This window comes from Molothrus aeneus, chromosome 9, assembly GCF_037042795.1.
Source record: "Molothrus aeneus isolate 106 chromosome 9, BPBGC_Maene_1.0, whole genome shotgun sequence".
Taxonomy (NCBI): Eukaryota; Metazoa; Chordata; class Aves; order Passeriformes; family Icteridae; genus Molothrus; species Molothrus aeneus.
In genome coordinates, this window is record NC_089654.1 from 17,241,237 (window position 1) to 17,259,331 (window position 18,095).

The 18,095-nt window shown below is 39.1% G+C and overlaps 1 protein-coding gene across 1 annotated transcript in view; it reads right to left on the bottom strand.

The window, feature by feature from the left end:
* Positions 1–1,360: 1,360 nt before the first annotated feature.
* Positions 1,361–18,095, bottom strand: part of ABCA4 (ATP binding cassette subfamily A member 4) — a 61,011-nt gene continuing 44,276 nt past the window's right edge. Inside the window, exons 30-49 of the mRNA XM_066555406.1 lie at positions 17,172–17,361; positions 15,366–15,460; positions 14,435–14,467; positions 13,160–13,265; positions 12,994–13,068; positions 12,352–12,521; positions 11,250–11,427; positions 9,747–9,862; positions 8,940–9,087; positions 8,500–8,623; positions 7,667–7,796; positions 6,645–6,765; positions 6,418–6,480; positions 6,200–6,306; positions 5,081–5,222; positions 4,380–4,514; positions 3,113–3,216; positions 2,933–3,025; positions 2,352–2,601; positions 1,361–1,483 (exon numbers count right to left, since the gene is read on the bottom strand). Coding sequence (XP_066411503.1) covers positions 1,361–1,483; positions 2,352–2,601; positions 2,933–3,025; positions 3,113–3,216; positions 4,380–4,514; positions 5,081–5,222; positions 6,200–6,306; positions 6,418–6,480; positions 6,645–6,765; positions 7,667–7,796; positions 8,500–8,623; positions 8,940–9,087; positions 9,747–9,862; positions 11,250–11,427; positions 12,352–12,521; positions 12,994–13,068; positions 13,160–13,265; positions 14,435–14,467; positions 15,366–15,460; positions 17,172–17,361 — 2,503 coding nt within the window. The remainder of the gene's footprint in view (positions 1,484–2,351; positions 2,602–2,932; positions 3,026–3,112; positions 3,217–4,379; positions 4,515–5,080; positions 5,223–6,199; positions 6,307–6,417; positions 6,481–6,644; positions 6,766–7,666; positions 7,797–8,499; positions 8,624–8,939; positions 9,088–9,746; positions 9,863–11,249; positions 11,428–12,351; positions 12,522–12,993; positions 13,069–13,159; positions 13,266–14,434; positions 14,468–15,365; positions 15,461–17,171; positions 17,362–18,095) is intronic.

Below are 18,095 nucleotides of genomic sequence, written 5' to 3' on the forward strand. Positions count from 1 at the left end.
AGAATGACATTTTAAAGAAGCTATTTTAGAATTTGAAGAGAATGCATAGATACTGTTTTGTTTCATAATTAATTTATTTATCTATAATAGATGTATAGAAAGATTTTGCAACTATTTGTAAGGGTGAAATATGCAATAAAATCTATTTTAAAACCAGTTGAAATAATTATGGCAAAAAGAGAAGGCTACAGCTGGTTGCTGAAGTTTCATAATATTTTGTACAGTAAAAAGCAAGAGTGTCCTTATAAAAAAATCTACATCAATTAAAGAAAAATATCTTTCAAAGCAAAAAAACATGACCCAGATTTTAATTCTGTATAACATAGAGAAGATTTCTTAGAAATTATTAGATATGATGATAGATAACTGAAGCAATACATCATTATGAATTTGTTTTCAGTGTTGTTTTTCCACTAGTTAAACTGTGAACCAGAGAAAAAGAACTAAATGTCAAATGATTTCCCACTGAGCACAGTGTGGAGTACAAGCAGGTTTAAGTTTTCCTTCTGAGGAGGTAGAAAGCACATACCCTATTCACGCCTTACACCCACTTAAAGTCCAGTCGCAGGAAAGAAGAAAAAATTGATCCTGTTTAGTAACAAAGAGACCTTTCCATGTCTCTGAAAGAAAACAAAACTTTTGGCAGATTTGGTCATACTCTCTTTCTTTTTAATCTCCATTTTGACATTTGGCCTCTCTTTGAGGCAACTTGAAGATGAGTATGAGATCATTTTAATTAATATTTTTTTAAGAGCAAGTTTCTTGTCTGGGTCTGAGCTCTGAATTAATTCTTTCCATTCTTGCTGAGACAACCGTCTGTTTTCACTGGCAGCCTGGTGAGACAGTGAAGCAATCTCCCAGGACTAGCCCCATCAGCCAGCACTGTTCTGACCTTGATAGTCCCATGCACTCAGCACAGCAGGGATCTGCTTCTAAGCTGGGCAATGCTCTCAGCCTTGGGATCTGTCTGCTGACTCACAGCAGTTGACATAAGGGTTAAAGAAGAAAAACCCGCCAGCCTAAAAGTACCAGCTAGAGAATCCATCTTTGATGTTATTTATATGTCAACAAGGAGGAATGAGACTTCTCTTCTTGTATCTTATAATGGACTTTATGTTAGAGGAAGATTTTATTCTATAGCAAGGACCTGCCTTTCCTTTGACACTCTCAGCATGTAGTGTTACTGGTAGAGCAGTAGAAGTTGGCTGTTGCTAGGGCTGTTGTTGTTGAGAGCACAGTGCTCAGAAAGGTGCAAAAAATCAGTGTAATACTGAGAGTGCAAACCTTTGTTTTCCCCTTGCTCTGCTCTGGCACATGCTTGCACTGTGCACACACTAAGCCTGGAGGCCGCAGGAGCAGTCTATGCAACTGCTTGCTGATGCAGAGCTGGGGAGACCCTGGCTTCTCGGCTGGCTCCAGCTGCACGTGGATGCAAAGGAATTTCCTCATCCTCCATCTGCTGTTTAGCAAAGTTCACAAAAACCTGTGTGAGGAAAGCAGAAAATGTCACCATGTCTTCAACTGGGATGAGTTAGTGGAATGACTGCTCTGCAGGAAACAGACAGAAAGGGCAATCTACAGACATCAACTGAACTGAGATGCTGTGTTATCAGCTGAGATCATGAGTTCCTCCTTTATTTTCATAAACTTCCTTGCAACTTCCTTCCTTTGGACGCACTTGCTTGCAAGTAAAATCCTACTTTTTCTTAAGGAGGAAATGTCTTCAGCTAGGTTTGCATGGTTTGCACAGCATGAGTTTGGTTGTGATAAGAAAGAGAGACAGAGTATTTTAGAAGAAGCTGAAAGGCAGCCAGGAATGCCTCTCTAGCAATCCCACCAAAACCAGCTTACATATGTGGACCCTTTGTTACTTAGGAGAGCAGACAGATGGGGCCAATACCCTCTGGCAAGTGGGTGTTTTCAAAACTCCCAATAGACTTCCTAGGTTTTGTGTGTCTAATTGCTTTTCACAGTATCTTTGACAAAACATGGTCCAAACCTCTTATTTAGAATAAAATGCTATTCTCAGCTCAGTCTCATTCCAAATTGCTGACCTTGCTCAGACTGCTCCTCCTGAAGGAATGGGTTGTGTGAATTCTGTCATATGGGAAATGCTGTCTTACCAGCTTTCACATGGCACTTATTTACACAGGGAATAAGTTACTGATTCATACTGATACACCCTCCTTGATGAGAGGCCTGGGAATCTTGCCTGAGAAAGAGGTGTGAGATAATTCTCTAAACAATTTGGTCCTTCAGTTATTTGGATACATCCCCATTATGTTGCCTAATTCTCACCAGACAAGCTTTGTCTGTTTTTACTTTTACTTAATGTTTTACTTTTTACTCACCTGATCTAATGTTGTTTGAGACACAGAATATTCTTCAATATGCAAATTTTCCTTATTGGAGATTATTAATCGAAAAATCTTAGCCAGAGAGGAAGAGCAAATCTGATACTGCAGCATGTTGTAGTGTTTCTCTCTCTGGAAACTCCCTGGGAAGTTGATGCGTATGAATTTCTCAGCAGGAGCAGGATCTGGAGGCAGCCCAGACTTTGGAGCTTTGATTTTCAGAGTGACAATGTAGCCATCTCCAAACCTGGGAAGGACAAGTGGATTTAGGAAATGGGTGAAGAGGTTGTTTCATCATTCAGGAAGGAAATTAAGTTTTCTTCAGCTAGGAAGAAAATAGCAGTATCTGAAAGATATTGCGTAAGATCCAGCTTTTTAGGAAGCCCTGTATTTGCCTTGCAGAAGTGGTATGTAGCATAATAGACTTGAAATGAGATCTGGTCAGATTGTCTAATATACAACAGAGCTGCACCCAGAAATAGGTGTGGTTAACCATGGAATTGCTTATATTAAGAGTAGTACATGTCACATACACTAAATTTTCCCTTTAAAAACCACTATAAAAATGTTCTACTTACTTGTATTTTAGCTCCTGAATTGTGCCTAGGCATTTGAAGGTACCTTGTACCATGATGGCTAAACGAGTACAGAGGGCTTCACATTCTTCCATACTTTCAAAACAGAGAAGACATATTTTAGATAAAAGCCAACAGATGTACTTCAGCTGCTTTCAGAGTCTGAGTTTGAACTGTTTTTACCTGTGTGAGGTTAGCACCACCGCTCGCCCATCTCTGAGCACACCAACAATAGAGTCCCACAGGAGGCGCCGGGACTGAGGGTCCATCCCGGTAGTTGGTTCATCCTGTAATGGAAATGTTAAGGCAATCAGAGTCAGATAAAACAGGGAAAATCTATTTAGAATCAGGTCATTTTTTGGACCATAGTGTGTGATTGTTTCTCTACAGTAATCTATGCCTTGAGAAAGCACATAGTCCTTGAGAAGCATAGGAGTGAGTGGGTACCAATGGACTCCTTGGCACAAAGCAGAAAGGAAACAAGACCATGGACTGCAGGTAAGAACACAGTGCTGTCTGTGTGGGGCACAGCTACAGGGAAGGGAGTGCCTTTTCTGGGCAACAGTGAGCTCTCACCAGATCGTCTGACTGCGTAAACATATAGGACAATGTTCAATCCAAGAAATCAGTGAAGTCATTCTGATTTACACTACCTAAGGATTTGATCCTACATAAGTCAGCTAACCCAGTAAGTAACAAAAAATGTAAACAAAATTAGGATAGAAATTTTTTCATTGAACATCTTGTCTTAAGAAATTATGAGAAAACATTTTATCTGACTGTTTACTACAGGCAGAATACATGTAAAGGATATTAAATGGTACAAGGAACCAGGCTCCGAATATGTATTAAAACACTTCTTCACAGACTTTACAAAGTAAAAGTGACTGTGTCTAAAAGTCACAGACATACAAATTAAGGTGGTAGAATATAATCTAAATAAAGAATTTCTGTAGTAATTTCATGCTGAATTTTCCTTTAGATATGCAATGATCTAATCACTTGTTTTATTTGGCAAGAACTACATTTCAGCATTTGTATAGTTTAGTATAAATTTGTATAAGGCTGAAAAAGGGTAGGCATCTTCCTTTGTTCTGCTGGATAAAGCAGCCAGGTGGATATGTTGGAAGATCATTTTTTACATCACTGGCTACACTTTGACAAGAAAAGGCAGACTGAAACTAAACAAGAGTTTAAATTCAGATTTTTCTGGATTATAGATTTTATCTCAACACATTCTTTTTTGAAGATCTTTCTTTTGTAATCCCTTGGGGTCCATTAGAAATATAGTTACACATCCCAGACTACATCTGAAATTAATTCAAAATTTCACTGAAATAGCTGTAAGTTGAGGGCAGAAAGGAGCTTTCAATGACTTTGTAGCTCTTTAGCATGTAGTGTTATGAGATGTATATTGAACTGGCCAGGGCTGTGTTTCCATGACACTTACTAGCAAGACGAGTGGTGGGCAGCCTATCAGGGCAATGGCAGTGGAGAGCTTGCGCTTGTTGCCCCCACTGTAGGTCCCTGCCAGGTGGTCTGCGTACATAGGGAGTCCCAGCTTCTGGATGCCCCATTCAGCAACCTGTGAGAGAAACCATCTGTTTCACACAGCAGTAAATGCAGAACAGACAGGATTGCTGATACATTTCTGGTAGAAACATGACAGTCCCCTGGGTTTTAGCACATTCATTTTGGAACTGGGCCAGGGAAGTACAAAGTATTTATGATGATGATGAGAGGCATCTAACTAAGTGAGGGAAAGCCATAAAGCAGCCTCAGCTGTAGACTTCTATCTGTGCAAGAATTTAAATTATTTTCTTCTGGTATCTTCTTCATGTTTTCTTCCCTATACATACATAACTTTAAAGACAAGAGCAAAACAGCCACCAGTGCCATTCTGAGCCACAGCAATTGTATCTTTAGCCTTCCACTGTTGGTGCCACAGATTTGCAACTACCACTAATACCTGGGAACCTGCATTTGATAGTGTGGTCTTGTTACTCAACTGTCCAAATGACAGGAACCACACCCAGGACTTCAGTACACAGAATAATGAGCACACTTTGGAAATTCTGGCTCTTAGCATGTTAAGAGCACCATTAATCATCACAAATATCACTGTAATTATGAAAAGAAAGAGTACTTTACCCTCTCGACTTCTTCTGCTGGAACCCCCCGCAAGCGTGCATATAAATACAGGTGTTCTCGTCCTGTGAGCAGGTCATCAATGGCATCAAACTGAGGGCAGTATCCCATGTTTTGATGGACATCAGAAATGTGGGTCAATATACTGGAGAAACAAAGAAAAGAATTGTAGTTCTGTAATACCAGCTCTAAGACAGCGAAGAAAACTTTGAATAAAATCCTTATTTTCTGGGGCAACAACTCTTGTAAGAGGAGAATTAATTCTTCCTGATAAAACATGCTACAAAAATATCTGTCTGTTCATAAGAGCAAGGAGTATATTGTTGTCTCAAGTCAGCTCAGTCCTGGTTAAGAGTGTAAGCTTGTTTTCCCTTACCCAATTTTTTGTTAAAGTATAGACTAACTTAACGAGAAGTTTTTAAACAGCCTCTTAGGTTTATTTATTTATTTTAAAAACAGTGTTTATATCTAGAAAAAAAAGAAGCAGTTATTTCAGCTCAAAAAATGGTCACTAGCAACAGACAGGCAGGACACAAGGCTAACATGTCAATGGTAGTAGGAAAAGTACAAGATCACAGAATGGGTGTGGTTGGAAGGGGGCTCTGGAGGTTATCTTGTCCACTGACCCTGCCTGGGCAGAGTCACCTAAAACAGGCTGAGCAGGACCATGTCCTGGCAACAAAAGAGTTATTGTTCAAATCACATCAATGGACAAAGAATCAAATCCCAACTACACCTAACAAGCCAAGGCACACAACCTGGAAGTAAACCAACTTAAGTGCATACCAGATCACACTGTAATAACTCATGACATTATGCCAGCACTGTGTAAACAAAGATGTTGGAAACAGCCAGAGAAAAATCCCAAAACTCAGATCAAAGTACCCTGTTGGATGGATTATCTTATGTTTGGGAGCTCTTGCCACTAGATATGATTGCCTTGTCCCACTGTTAGCATTACTATAACTTACCCACAGATTTTACAAGTGTTAAAAGTATCAAATGCAATCATATGTTACTTGTGATCTCAGTGCCATAGAGCTGCTGGATCACTGAGAGTGTGATCTGGACAGTTCTATGCTGGTAAATGGAGTGTCACAGGGTTTTTTTTAAGGTACTTACCTACTGCCAGCCACTATAGCATCTCCAGATGTTACATCAGTATCTCCAGTCAGCATTTTGAATGTTGTTGTTTTGCCAGCACCATTCACTCCCAAAAGGCCAAAGCACTAAATTGCAAAATTTATCATATTCTTTAATATTTCCAACTTGTAAATCAGTGGGGGCATAAAATCTGAACTGATCCATGGAATGTAATCCAGTGTTATTGAACAACCTACCTCTCCGGGACGGATGCCAACACAGAGTCTGTCCACTGCAGGCTTGCGTCGACCTGCATAAATCTATATTGATAGGGGGAGGAAAAAAAAAGGAAAGTTCCTATTTCAAAACATCTACAGAAATTAAAATCATCAGAATTTTTAGTTTAGTTTAATGCTATTGGGATGAGGCAACTTTAGAACTGAGACATGAGTAAATTTTTTTTTCACTCTTCTCAAAATATTACCTTGGTCAGTTCTTGTAATTGTAAGATATCTGTTTTGTTTCCTCTATTCATAATTCTTTTTCTTTCTTCTGCAACATCCTCATCTTCATTAATAACAGGTGACATGGCAGTCTCAGCAAACCTAGAAAAACCCAAGATACTGGGTTGTCCTGGGTTCAGTTAGAATAAAAGTGTAAAACAATGGCTAATCTGCTGCCAAAAATGTGACTGGTGGAAGCAGTGGGGTTTAAACTTCGCAATTGGCTGGAGTACTCCTGCTGTTGGGATAAGCCCTGACCTTTAAAGTTAATCTCTAGATACTAAAAAGGAGGAAATGGCTTGCTCAAAAGAACATGCCTTGTCAGTCACTGATATGAGAATAACCTGCCCCTTAACCACAGCTTTCACTATTTGGCTACTCTTAATAGCTAGTGATGGTCCTTAGAAGTAGAAGTTTTGAGTAGATCTCTCAACAAGGCAGTATTTTTATAACTGCACCAATTAGTACTCTTGTTGGCAATCCTGAACAGAAGTGAATGACCCACTCACAGTTGGTAGGTAGCTCTTTTCATCAAGGGAGAGGCACATTTGTAAAGCAGAGAGGGGAAGTTCACACAGTGTCCAGGATACAGCTGTCCTGTGACACAGACTAGAATCACTGTCTTGGGATGCCAGGCTAGTAGCTCATAGTACTAGCTAATACCTAGCCTGACTGAGAACACTACAAACTTTCCAGGTAATTTTATAATCTCACTACTACAGTGCTGTCTTCAATAAAAAAATTACATTAAAATCTTAATTCGAGAAAACTAATTTCTTTAATAAAATATTCTTAAATCCTCTTGAGATAATGCAGATTTGTAAATGCTTTCTTGGATCAGCATAGTAATAAATTAAGATAAGATTGGGTAAGTAAATAGAGAACAAAAAAATCCACAAATTTAGAGAAAAATTAAGAACAAAAAGAAGAAAAGAGGAACATAGAGAAAAACAAAGATAGTAATCTTTTTAATAAGGAATATTAATAGAACTTTTAGACATACCATCTTGTGGAGAACAAACGGTGCTGCATAAAGAGATTCAGAAAGAAGAACACAACTCCTTGAAGAGCCATGGCAACCAGGTTCTTTCCAACAAAGTCCCACTGAAAGGGATCAGAAATATGCTCCTCACCTTTGGAGGAAGAGCACCAGAAAGGAATGTGAAATACTGCTGAAAAACCCCACTACTCCTCAGACGAAAAGCATAATTATAGTGAATTACTGTACTTTATTTGCTCATGATCAGGCAATAGTTTTAATTTTCCAGTCTTATAAAAAGTCTTAACAAAAGTTCAGCTGCTGCAAGGGAGTAAAAATAATCTCTCTGAATACACACTAATTTGAATATCATTACACAAAACTTGCATAAATTATGTGAAAAGACACACATTTGCTGAATTAAAACAGATGAGTTCTGTTGTAGGACTATTCTTTTAATAAGTTGTCTGATATCAAAGAAAAACATATCCCAAGAGAATGCATTTGAAGAACAACAGTCACTTTAAACATTAGCTGAGGTATTCAAATGAAATGAAAAAATAAATCCTCCTGCAGTGATTTAGGGTCTTCCCATCAAAGGATAAAAAGACACCAGAGTCTGACACTGAACAAATGGATTCATTTCCAATGCAGACTACTGGTTGGGCCACAGAGTTCTGGCAGCACTATCAGAAGCTGTGATTCCTTCAGAGAAGGTGAACTTTCATACTTCTCATCCATCTGATGAAGGAAAAGGTGAAAAATCTACTACTTTTCTGAGTTAATCCTTCCAAACATCTCATCCAAGGTCAGGACATGTGACACTGCCATAACTTTTTCTTATTGGCTTTACTTACCAAACCTTGCATATACTTCAGTCACAGCTTGGTTCATGGCCAAGTCGATGAGTCCACGGCCCAAACAAAAATGTGGGAGGACAAGCAGTACATTTTTCAATGTTTTATTAAACTTCAGCAAAGACTGTAAGAAACAGAAACAATATAAGCTGTTTAAACCAGACCTGTTTAAGAACATATAGCAATATAATTGAAAAGTTCTTTGTCATGTCAGAGAAACTGGATGTTCTGTTTTCTTAAAAGAGAGAAAACAGACTGTTTAAAATAATAAATTCAACTAATATCTCTAATATTTGCCTGTTATGGTATTTGGTTGATTTCTCCCAGTCCTTAACTCATGAAGCATTCATTACATTTCTCTCCCCTGTCCAGCTGTGGAGAGGAGTGAGACAGGCTTTGGAGTTGCCTGGCATCCAGCAAAATTACAAAACATTACTTACCGGATTATTTTCAAATAATTCCAGGATAAATGTAATGGCACTGCTGTTGATTCCCACAAAGAGATTAATACAAGACAATGCAACATAAGCAGTGCTGGGGATACTGAAGAAAGAAGAAGCAGGGTACATCATGGGAATTACTGCCCATCTGCATACCAGAAACAGAAAAAAAACTATGATAAATCCTCAGTATTCTCATGTGAGTTGGCCTAAAGAAAACACAAAGTTAGGCTTTCTTCCCATCCCAAGTATAACAAAATGGTGTAACCAACTCCCAACCCACCACAGTATTTTCTCCCTGGTTACCACATAAGATTTTTTTCTGCTTAGTCATTTTTTGCTATTAAAATGCAGGGTGTAAGACACTGCTGAAATCGAGAAAACTTAATGCTAGCAAGGTTGCTATCACCCCAGGTGTCTTTGCACATTTAAGTGAATTGTGCACCAAGAAGAAACAAAGAAATGTTGAATGCTGAAAGACTGTGAATGCAGCAAATGAACAACCACTAAATTCCTACACAAAGTACAAGGAAGAAATCAGCAAACTGAACAAATATATTTTCCTGTACAGGTCACATCTGATGCTTAAAAATGCAAGGCAGGCAGTGACAAAAGAATCTCTTTTGCAGCATGTAGCCAGACAGAGTATGTAAATATCCCATAGAAGAATCTAGTTTTAACCTGTCTTGGATCCACCCAGTTCTATTCTTCAAAGCTGGGTTCCACTAAGTCCTGAGCTCAGCAACATGAAATCATTTCCATGTGAAAATACAGGGTCCACCTGCAGCAATAACGTTGAGCACTCACCCATAGAGGAGCAGCAAGGCAACGAGCACAGGGAGATTGGTTGGGGAGGTGTATGCTTTCTTCTTGAATCCAGCAAATATAGCCACAACCATCCCAGCACTCAGTGAATAATTCACCTGCCACAGCACAGGGGGAAGACCAATGTGTGAGTCCTGAGAAGGGCTGCAAACATATCCAGATCCTACACATCATTCCAAAAGGAATTTATATTGAGGAACATCAGAATTTGAGTTAGACTAGTCACACTGAATTTTTTGGATCAACAGGTCCCTGGAAATGCAGGGCCTTAGTACTAAACATATTCCTAAGACATCCTTTATCAGACTGATCATCAAAACTATAACATATATTGTTGTTTCTTAGATTATGATTTGTGAATCCATTATTTCATAGTCTGGCTGCCAGGCTTCCCCAAAAAAGTGGCCATGCAAGGGAAGTACAGTTTCTAGTGATGCAAACAAAGGCTGTGTAAGGATGGCAGAGCTAGTCACTTGAGCCACATTCCTGAGAAGAGGCCAAAGTGAGTATGCTTGCCCACTGCTCCCTTCCTCTGTTCAGTACTAGCAGCACTACTTTACTGCAATGCATGGAATTCCCCATGCAGAATGGAAGGCAGCACTTCCCTGAACTGCTAACACCACTTCATGCCTTTGCATTATGCTGTCAAGGGCAATGGCCAAGCAGAATTCCTGTCAAGGGAGCTGCTGTGAACAGCACGGAACAAGAACTTGGACCTGCTTCTTTCCCTCATTTACTAAACTAATGCTTTGTTTTATCTTCTCCTGGGAGAACACCTTCCAAATCCTGAAGAGTTCTGGGCTTTTCAATTATTGATTTTCTTTTAAATTTTTTCAATTCCATGTTCATGCCTTTCTTACTGCATAATTCCTTGGCCACTTTCTTGCTTGTGAAGGCATGGCCAGAGAACCAGCCCTTGTTGTGCCAAAGAATTTTCTCTTTTACGAAAAAGTGGCTGGAGGGAAGCTGAGCCCTGTCTAAGTCTGCACCTATGGTATAAACATTTTTGGAATCACACTGACTATGATACAGTGACCTAAATGAATATGTCATTTTAGACACACTAGATTATTTAGTTAGGCCTCTAGATACTGTTCCAGCAGGCTGTTAATCTTTCCCACTTAGGTTTCTTGAACATCTTAAAATATGTTTTGGGTCTTCTAGAGGACAGGAGTGACCAGGCAATGAGGCTTTTCCTGCTGTAATAAGTTGTACTTCATTATATATATTCAATTGTAAGGGCTAGAAATCTTAGGACTATAAAAAATACAGCTTCATTAGGTGACTGAGTTGTGCACCTGAATTAATTTCTACATCTGTAATTAGTTCAGAGGCCAGATCCTTAGCATGGTCTCTGAAAAACACTTCAAAGAAATGAAGTGTTTGCAATGCTTAGAATCACCTTCACTTGATTCACTGATTTGCCCTCAGCTCATGTACACCCAGGGTAATCAGAGGCTGTCAGTCAGACCAGCAGTTACTTACTATGTCCCACATGAAGTTAGTTAGCCAGTAGGTAACAGGGCTCACACCACTGACAAACTGGAGATGTTTGGCTTTTGTTACACGTTCTTGGATCAGGTATAGAACAAAACTAGCTGGTATAAAGGACATGGCAAAAATCACACAGATGGCAACAACAGCATCCACTGAAGTGGTCAGTCTACAACAGAGCACAAGAAGGGAGTGTGAGCAAGGGAATGGATGCAATGCAACACTATATTAGCATTTGGGGACTCTGGAGGGTGCTTTAAGATCTAGAAGTAGCAAGGCTGTTTTTTAAGTAGAAGACATCTGCAGTTTCAAAAAGTGCTAGTGTATTTTTCCAAGATGTTTTGAGGACTGTAGCTAACAAATATGGCACCACTCCCTGATCTTTCACTTGCTTTATATATCTCAGTTTGATAGCCTTTCCTGTGTGGGACATCTCAAACTAGACATTTAGGCACAATAGCCAAAGTGCTCTGGAAGCAGAGAAAAGAGAAACTTAAAAAGGCAAGTTGGAGACAGTGAGATGAAGCACAGATTTTGCCTTTGTACTATAATGCAAAGTTTTCGGTTTCATTGAATTATGAACTTAATAGGAGAGTGGAAAATCTTGTCTTTTTAGGGATGTCTTTTTCAAGAAATTATGACTTTCAGATTTGGGAATACACCAACCCTACTACATGCCATTGAAAAATCTACCTGCATGCTGTCCTGGGCACCAAGAGAGTGGGCTGTTAACTACTTGACCTATAGTCAATTATGGACAAGTTCTCATTCCATTTTTTATTACATGTTTTATTTCAGAAGTAAATGTATTGGATTTGGAGCATGAACAAAAATTTCAGAATCTTCATGCTTAGGAATCAATCAAAACATGCAATGATGTATATCCAATGGTCATAGCTCCTGTGTGGGATGGGAATGAAATCTCATGTGAATGTAACAAGACATTAATAGATTCTTGCTTAGAATAAAAATTCAGGGAAGGGCCCCCCATTCTGTCAATTGAACTTTCTCCTCAGAGTGTGAGCATGCTGGAAGTTGCAAGTTGCCAGGAGAGGGGGGGTAAAAGCCAGAAGCAGAGCACAAGCAGACTTACACAGTGACTTCAGAGAGCTGCTCCTTGGTGAGGTTCAGAGGATGGTTTATAGCAGTGATCCCATGTTCCTCAGGGTCTTGGCCAGTCCTCAGGTTAGCTCTGAGGATTGCATTATTGGCTACATTGAGGAAACTAACCATAGCATGCCAGCCTTTATTGTTAAACCACACCTAAAAGAGCCAGAAATCACAGATTAATTTGTCAGTTACTGTCTTCACTGAGCTACAGGAGAAAATTTGGCTGCCTTTTGTCTGCTTTGGTGGGCATTGTTAGCAAGGGTGAATCCAGCATCAGGAATACATAGTTCCTAGGCACAGTCCTGCAGGAGGAGCTCACATACTATGCTTTTAAAAGCATTGGACAACTACTGTCAGGGGATTTTACAGAAGCACATTTTAAGATTTAGTGTACTACTCAAAGTATTTCGGACAGCAAGCAGTACTACGAACATGATTTTAAAGAATCTCACATATGAAATATTATGAATAAGAATTACCTACAGCATGGGATATAGCATTAATACCATTTCTAAAGTATAGCATTTCAACTCTTCTTGCATCTGGGAATGCCACCAGCAATATTCTCATAATTTGAAGTCTATGTCAAGAAAGACTGAGATAGCAGACTAATTCCAGCAAATACCTTAATGTTATCTTCTGTTTCCATGTATTTAAGGAAATTAGGGATTTCTTTAGCAGCAGCCAGTGAAGCTTGTCCCTAAAACAAAATGAAAAAGCTAAATGCTGCAGTAACCATGCTTTAATAAGGGGACAAAAACCAACCAAACAAAATTAAAAGTCTTGCTTACTCCTGTCACATTCATCATTCGGCCAAGATCGCTTAAAAAATTGACAATTTGATCTCCAGAAACATGAAGGACTGGAAGCCTTCCTCCTATAGAGATTCCTCCATATCTAGTATAGAGAAACATATAATCAATAATTCATACTACATACCCATAACTGTATGTTAATGGAAAAAAAACCCACTTTAAAAAGATCCCCACATAATGAAAGTTTAATTTCTTTACATAAAATATTTAATGTATAACAATTTCTACTCTTTTTTTAACAATTTGTATTAGGTCTTTTTAGGGCTTACAAATAATAGAAGCTCTGTAAGTTTCTGAGAGGCTGATGCCAGGATCCTAAGAAAATTATTTAGAGAGAAAATTTGGAGAAAACAAAACAGTGATTTCTACAAAACAAAATCTTTACATCAAGGTAATTGCTATATAATGGTTTAGACAGCATGGAGGACTAAGGACAGCTGAGGACTAAGACCTCAGCTGAAATTTCAGATGTTCTGAGAGGAGCAGATATTCACCAATGCCAGTACCAGCCAGTACATAATGATAAATACTACTGCACAAGAGGAACTGAAGTCTAATCCCATAGAAAGCAATGCTTGCACATGAAGAAGACATTCAGTGAAGAAGGGCAGTCATCCACCTGCTATCTTTGAAGAGAAATCCTACCACTGGTGAAAAATGAAATAAGTATGTGCTTCAGGCTAACCAGTTTCTTTCAAAGCTTAGTAACTGCAGAGTAGATATCACACACCGGGGTTATCTGCTGTCTCTACCTAAAGAAGAGAACGAGTGGAATCTGGTTTCTAACTTCTGCTCATGTACAGAGCAGGCAGTTGTGGTTGTTACTCCTGTATTTGATAGGCTGGTGTCTAGGTTTCATCCCAATCAGGTCCTTTCTTTGGAGGGTTTATATTTTTTCTATGGCACTAAAAGAGCTGTGTCACAGCAGCAGCAGAGTATACTGTATTATTGTGTCGAACCTTTTCACCGCATGGTGCCCATTGGTTTGACTCCTGTAGGTAATAAAGCTCTGATAGCTCCATTGTGAGCCTCTTGCCTTCATCTCCTGCAGGGAGTTCAAACTAATATAATCTCTAGTCTTTATAAGACCCTTCCTGATCCCCAGCCTATTTCCCACTGAAGCCATGTCTATTTTACAATTTCTGCCACAATTCCCCTTGTCCGTTTACAGAAACATTGTGAGGCTCCCTGGTTAAACAGAAATATATTGTTCCTTTATTTACTACCTTAATCTGTGAATTGTTTTCTTACCTCTGCTCATTGACCCAGTATTTACTCTTCAAGCTGAAATAGACAAAGAGAATCCCCTCTCAATGCACAGAACCAAAGTCAATGATATATTAGGCTTAATTAAAAATTAAAATTGAATTCCTATACTTTGCAGACCTCCAGTCTGCTGGTTATTACTTTGAGTTGTGGTGTTGGCAGGACTTTTGGTATTCCTTGCAGTGTGTTTTTGGCTATTTGTTTTCTGACATGATTCATCTTCAACTCATACAGAGATAAGAAAGATTCCTAAAGTGACACATACTGGGCTATTCTAATCCATAATTAATTGATTTTAAAAGATGCATCCAAAGCAATTATGACACATGCTAAGGGGAAGCAGTCAAAGGCAGTCAGCACATAGCTAATATAAAGGGAATTTCAGGAACTCTGCTGGGAACTGAAAAAGTAGCAAGGCCCGAATCAGAGATAACAGGCCATGGGCACTGCACAGCTAACTACCACACATGCCAGCTGAGGAGCTATCAGTAGGATGGATGTATCCCTGTAACACTGTCCTTTGGCTGCTCTTTAGCACTTCTGGGAAGCAAGTGATAATTAACTCAGGCAGATAGTCACATTAGTGTGGCTACAGTTCTTCAGGGAGACAAGGTAATATCTCTGCAAGGCAGCTCACCAGAGCTCTGCAGAGGCACCATTTTTGTCACCATTAACACGGCATTCCATCAGCACCAACACTTAGCTCTGCCTATAAAGGAGTACCTGATTATACAAATAGTTATAATTGAAAATATTTAAGTCCCCTAAAATCAGCCTCTTCTAGTCCTCTATCAGAAATGGTGCTCAAATCTACACAATACTGTGACAAATCAGGTGCTATGTCATTATTAAATAAGAATTTCATCACCAGGTACAAAAAACGAAATATGAAAAAGAAATAGAGATTTATTCCTACCTTCCTTTTATCAAAGTGGGATATGTTTTCACCAGAAAATCTGAAATATTTCTGTGGGTCATATCTTGAAGAATTTCTGTGCTGCGTTGCACTCTCTGGCAAGAAACAAAAACCTAATCAATCACAATGAAGTTCAGAGTGCCTTAAGCTCTTAAGTGTTTGTCAGGAAAAGAGAAAAAGTCATTTTGGTTCAGAGAAAATGCTCAGGTTCATGGTATCACTGACAGAGAGTAGGTCAGTCACTTGAGGGTCATTTGTAGCCTGAACATCCTTACTTTACTAAGACCTTAGAAGGAATCAAAAAGTTTGTGATGCGTGCAACACAAAACAGTTGCATGTCACTCTGAAACAGGTCTTTGCAATGAAGGTCAGGGCTGCTCAGGGCTTTTTCTTCAATCTGAAAGTAGGAAACTTCAAATCAACTCAGTCAAAAAAAACCAACCAACCCACCAACCAACCAACAGAAGGTTGTTTGCTATGATTTAGCAACTTTAGGTAAAAGTTAATAGCAAAAATTCACCTTCACTAGCACTTTAGATAGCTTGAAGTTTTTTTTTGTTTTTTTTTTTTTAATATGAAAATGATGCCACATGACAGCTTTGTTGAGTATTTTACAAGGATTGCTGTGAAATGCAAGACCTCATACCTCTGAGCTTATTCCAAGGTAGAATATATTTTAAGGGGTTCCTGGGCAGCTTCAGATGACAAAGGTTGCAACCTGAAATCATCTGATAATGACCTAGAAAGTAAGTCTAAGGAACTTTCCAGAAGTTCCTGCATTTGTCCAGAGAGAGTATGACACAGAAGACACATTAGACATCCAGCTGGTTCTAGATGGGAGGACTGGTAACATCTCCACAGTGCCTTCATTAATTGAGTTATCTATGCTTAAACATAATTCTGTTGACAATTATTTCCACACCTTGCTTTTCCTGGAGACTCAAGTGAACTGTTTCTTTCTGACAAGTTTTACAAAACTATCATATCCTGCAAAATTATCAGGATAATATTATAATAAATACATTTTTTAGAGGACTAGAATTAGCAAGCTACGACTCTGAGAGTGGCTGCAATTCTGTTTAACTTCTTAGAAAAACATTTATTAAATGCAAACATTGAAAAGTTGTAATTTTCCTTTGCTCTTCAAAAGAGCAAGCACATTTTATAAAGGGCACTACTAAGATCATTCATGGATAGGAGAGGAGGGAATGTAGTTTTCTTTTCCTCCATACAGCATCAATGGTTATTAAATTACTCCTCTTCGTGTGCATGGATACAAATATTCATTTTGCTAGCTTAAAACATTTCTGAAAGAAATGGAACTGAAAGACTTGAAAAAAGAATAATTTGGAGTTCACTGAATATTAATTTTCCCATTTCATTGAGAGGACCACAGTCCACTTTTTAAATATTGTGACATTTTTTTCATTCTTTTCTTTCCTCTTTCTCCCTCCTGCCCTTCCCTCCTTTGAAGAAAGGCAACCTTCTAAGTAGAATTGTTCTCTGGGGCAAAAGAAAATATTTTTTAAAATTATGGGAAGAATCATTCAAATTTTTGTGACTCTCTTTTACATGAAAAGTTTGCAGTTTGAATGAAAAACAGTAATCAACATTAATTTAAATGGGCAAGCTTTTCCTATACCTCTGAAACTGAATTCCGAATTCCAGCAATTCTTGCTCTCTTGAAAAAGAATATACTCGACTCCTTCCATGTATATTAGTATGGCAAGGTACTTAGACACTGATCCCTTTTCCAGCACTTGCCATGAAACTTTTCTACAAAGATTTATGGCACAAGCACACAACCTGTGGTGGTGGGAGGCCTCCTGCACCTGCAGGGCATTCTGGCAGCATAGTGAGTTTCTTGTGAGTGCTGCACTTGCAGGAAGGTGACGGATTTTCGGGGCTCCACTCTTGGCTCAGCAGGAGGCTGCTTAGGTTAGGATGGACAGCAGGTGTGCTCCAGGCAGTTGGCATGTTATTGCATGGGTAGTTCCTGTGGAGAGGTACAGAGTTTCAAGCTGTGCAGAGATAACAGTCCGCAAGAACTCACAAATCTACAAAACCACAATGCCCATAGCAGATATTCCCCCCTCAGCCCTCATCCTGTGAGTTTTGAATAAGAACAATATTTTAAAGTATTTGGTCCACATGAATAAATATAATCTCCCCCCACATCTCTGCCAAGTTTACTGCCTTCAGTTTGCAGATAGGACAGTGAAGAAACAAGGGGATTGTGTTTGATCCCTTAGTACTGGAAATCTGCAGTGAACATATCTTTGTGAAGAAACTATCATTTTCCTTTCTCATGCAGTATCTTTTCCTTTTTTAGAGTTTCCTCTTTGTTTCTGCTATACCAGGTAGAAGAGAGGAACAGGAGAAGAGAGGACAACCAGGAGGATCAAATTGCTGGATATCATGGCTGGGAAAGTGTCAGGAGAACGGGAACAAATATCAAAGCATAGCAAGCCAGTGACAAATGGCTCCAAAGCAGGACTCACAGAGTAAGCAGGTAGGACAACAAAAGCTGCAGCCCTGCTAATGTTGCCCTCACTTCAGAATGAGAACAGTTTCAAATCATAGACATTGTCCTATTGCCACTTCACAATCTGAGTGATTGCTAAAGTTGTTGCTTCCAAACACACCAATGGGAACTGGAAGAACCTGAAGGGACTCATACATGGAAAGGGCCAGGGAAGCTGTAAAGATCTGGGCCTGAGGTTCCTGACA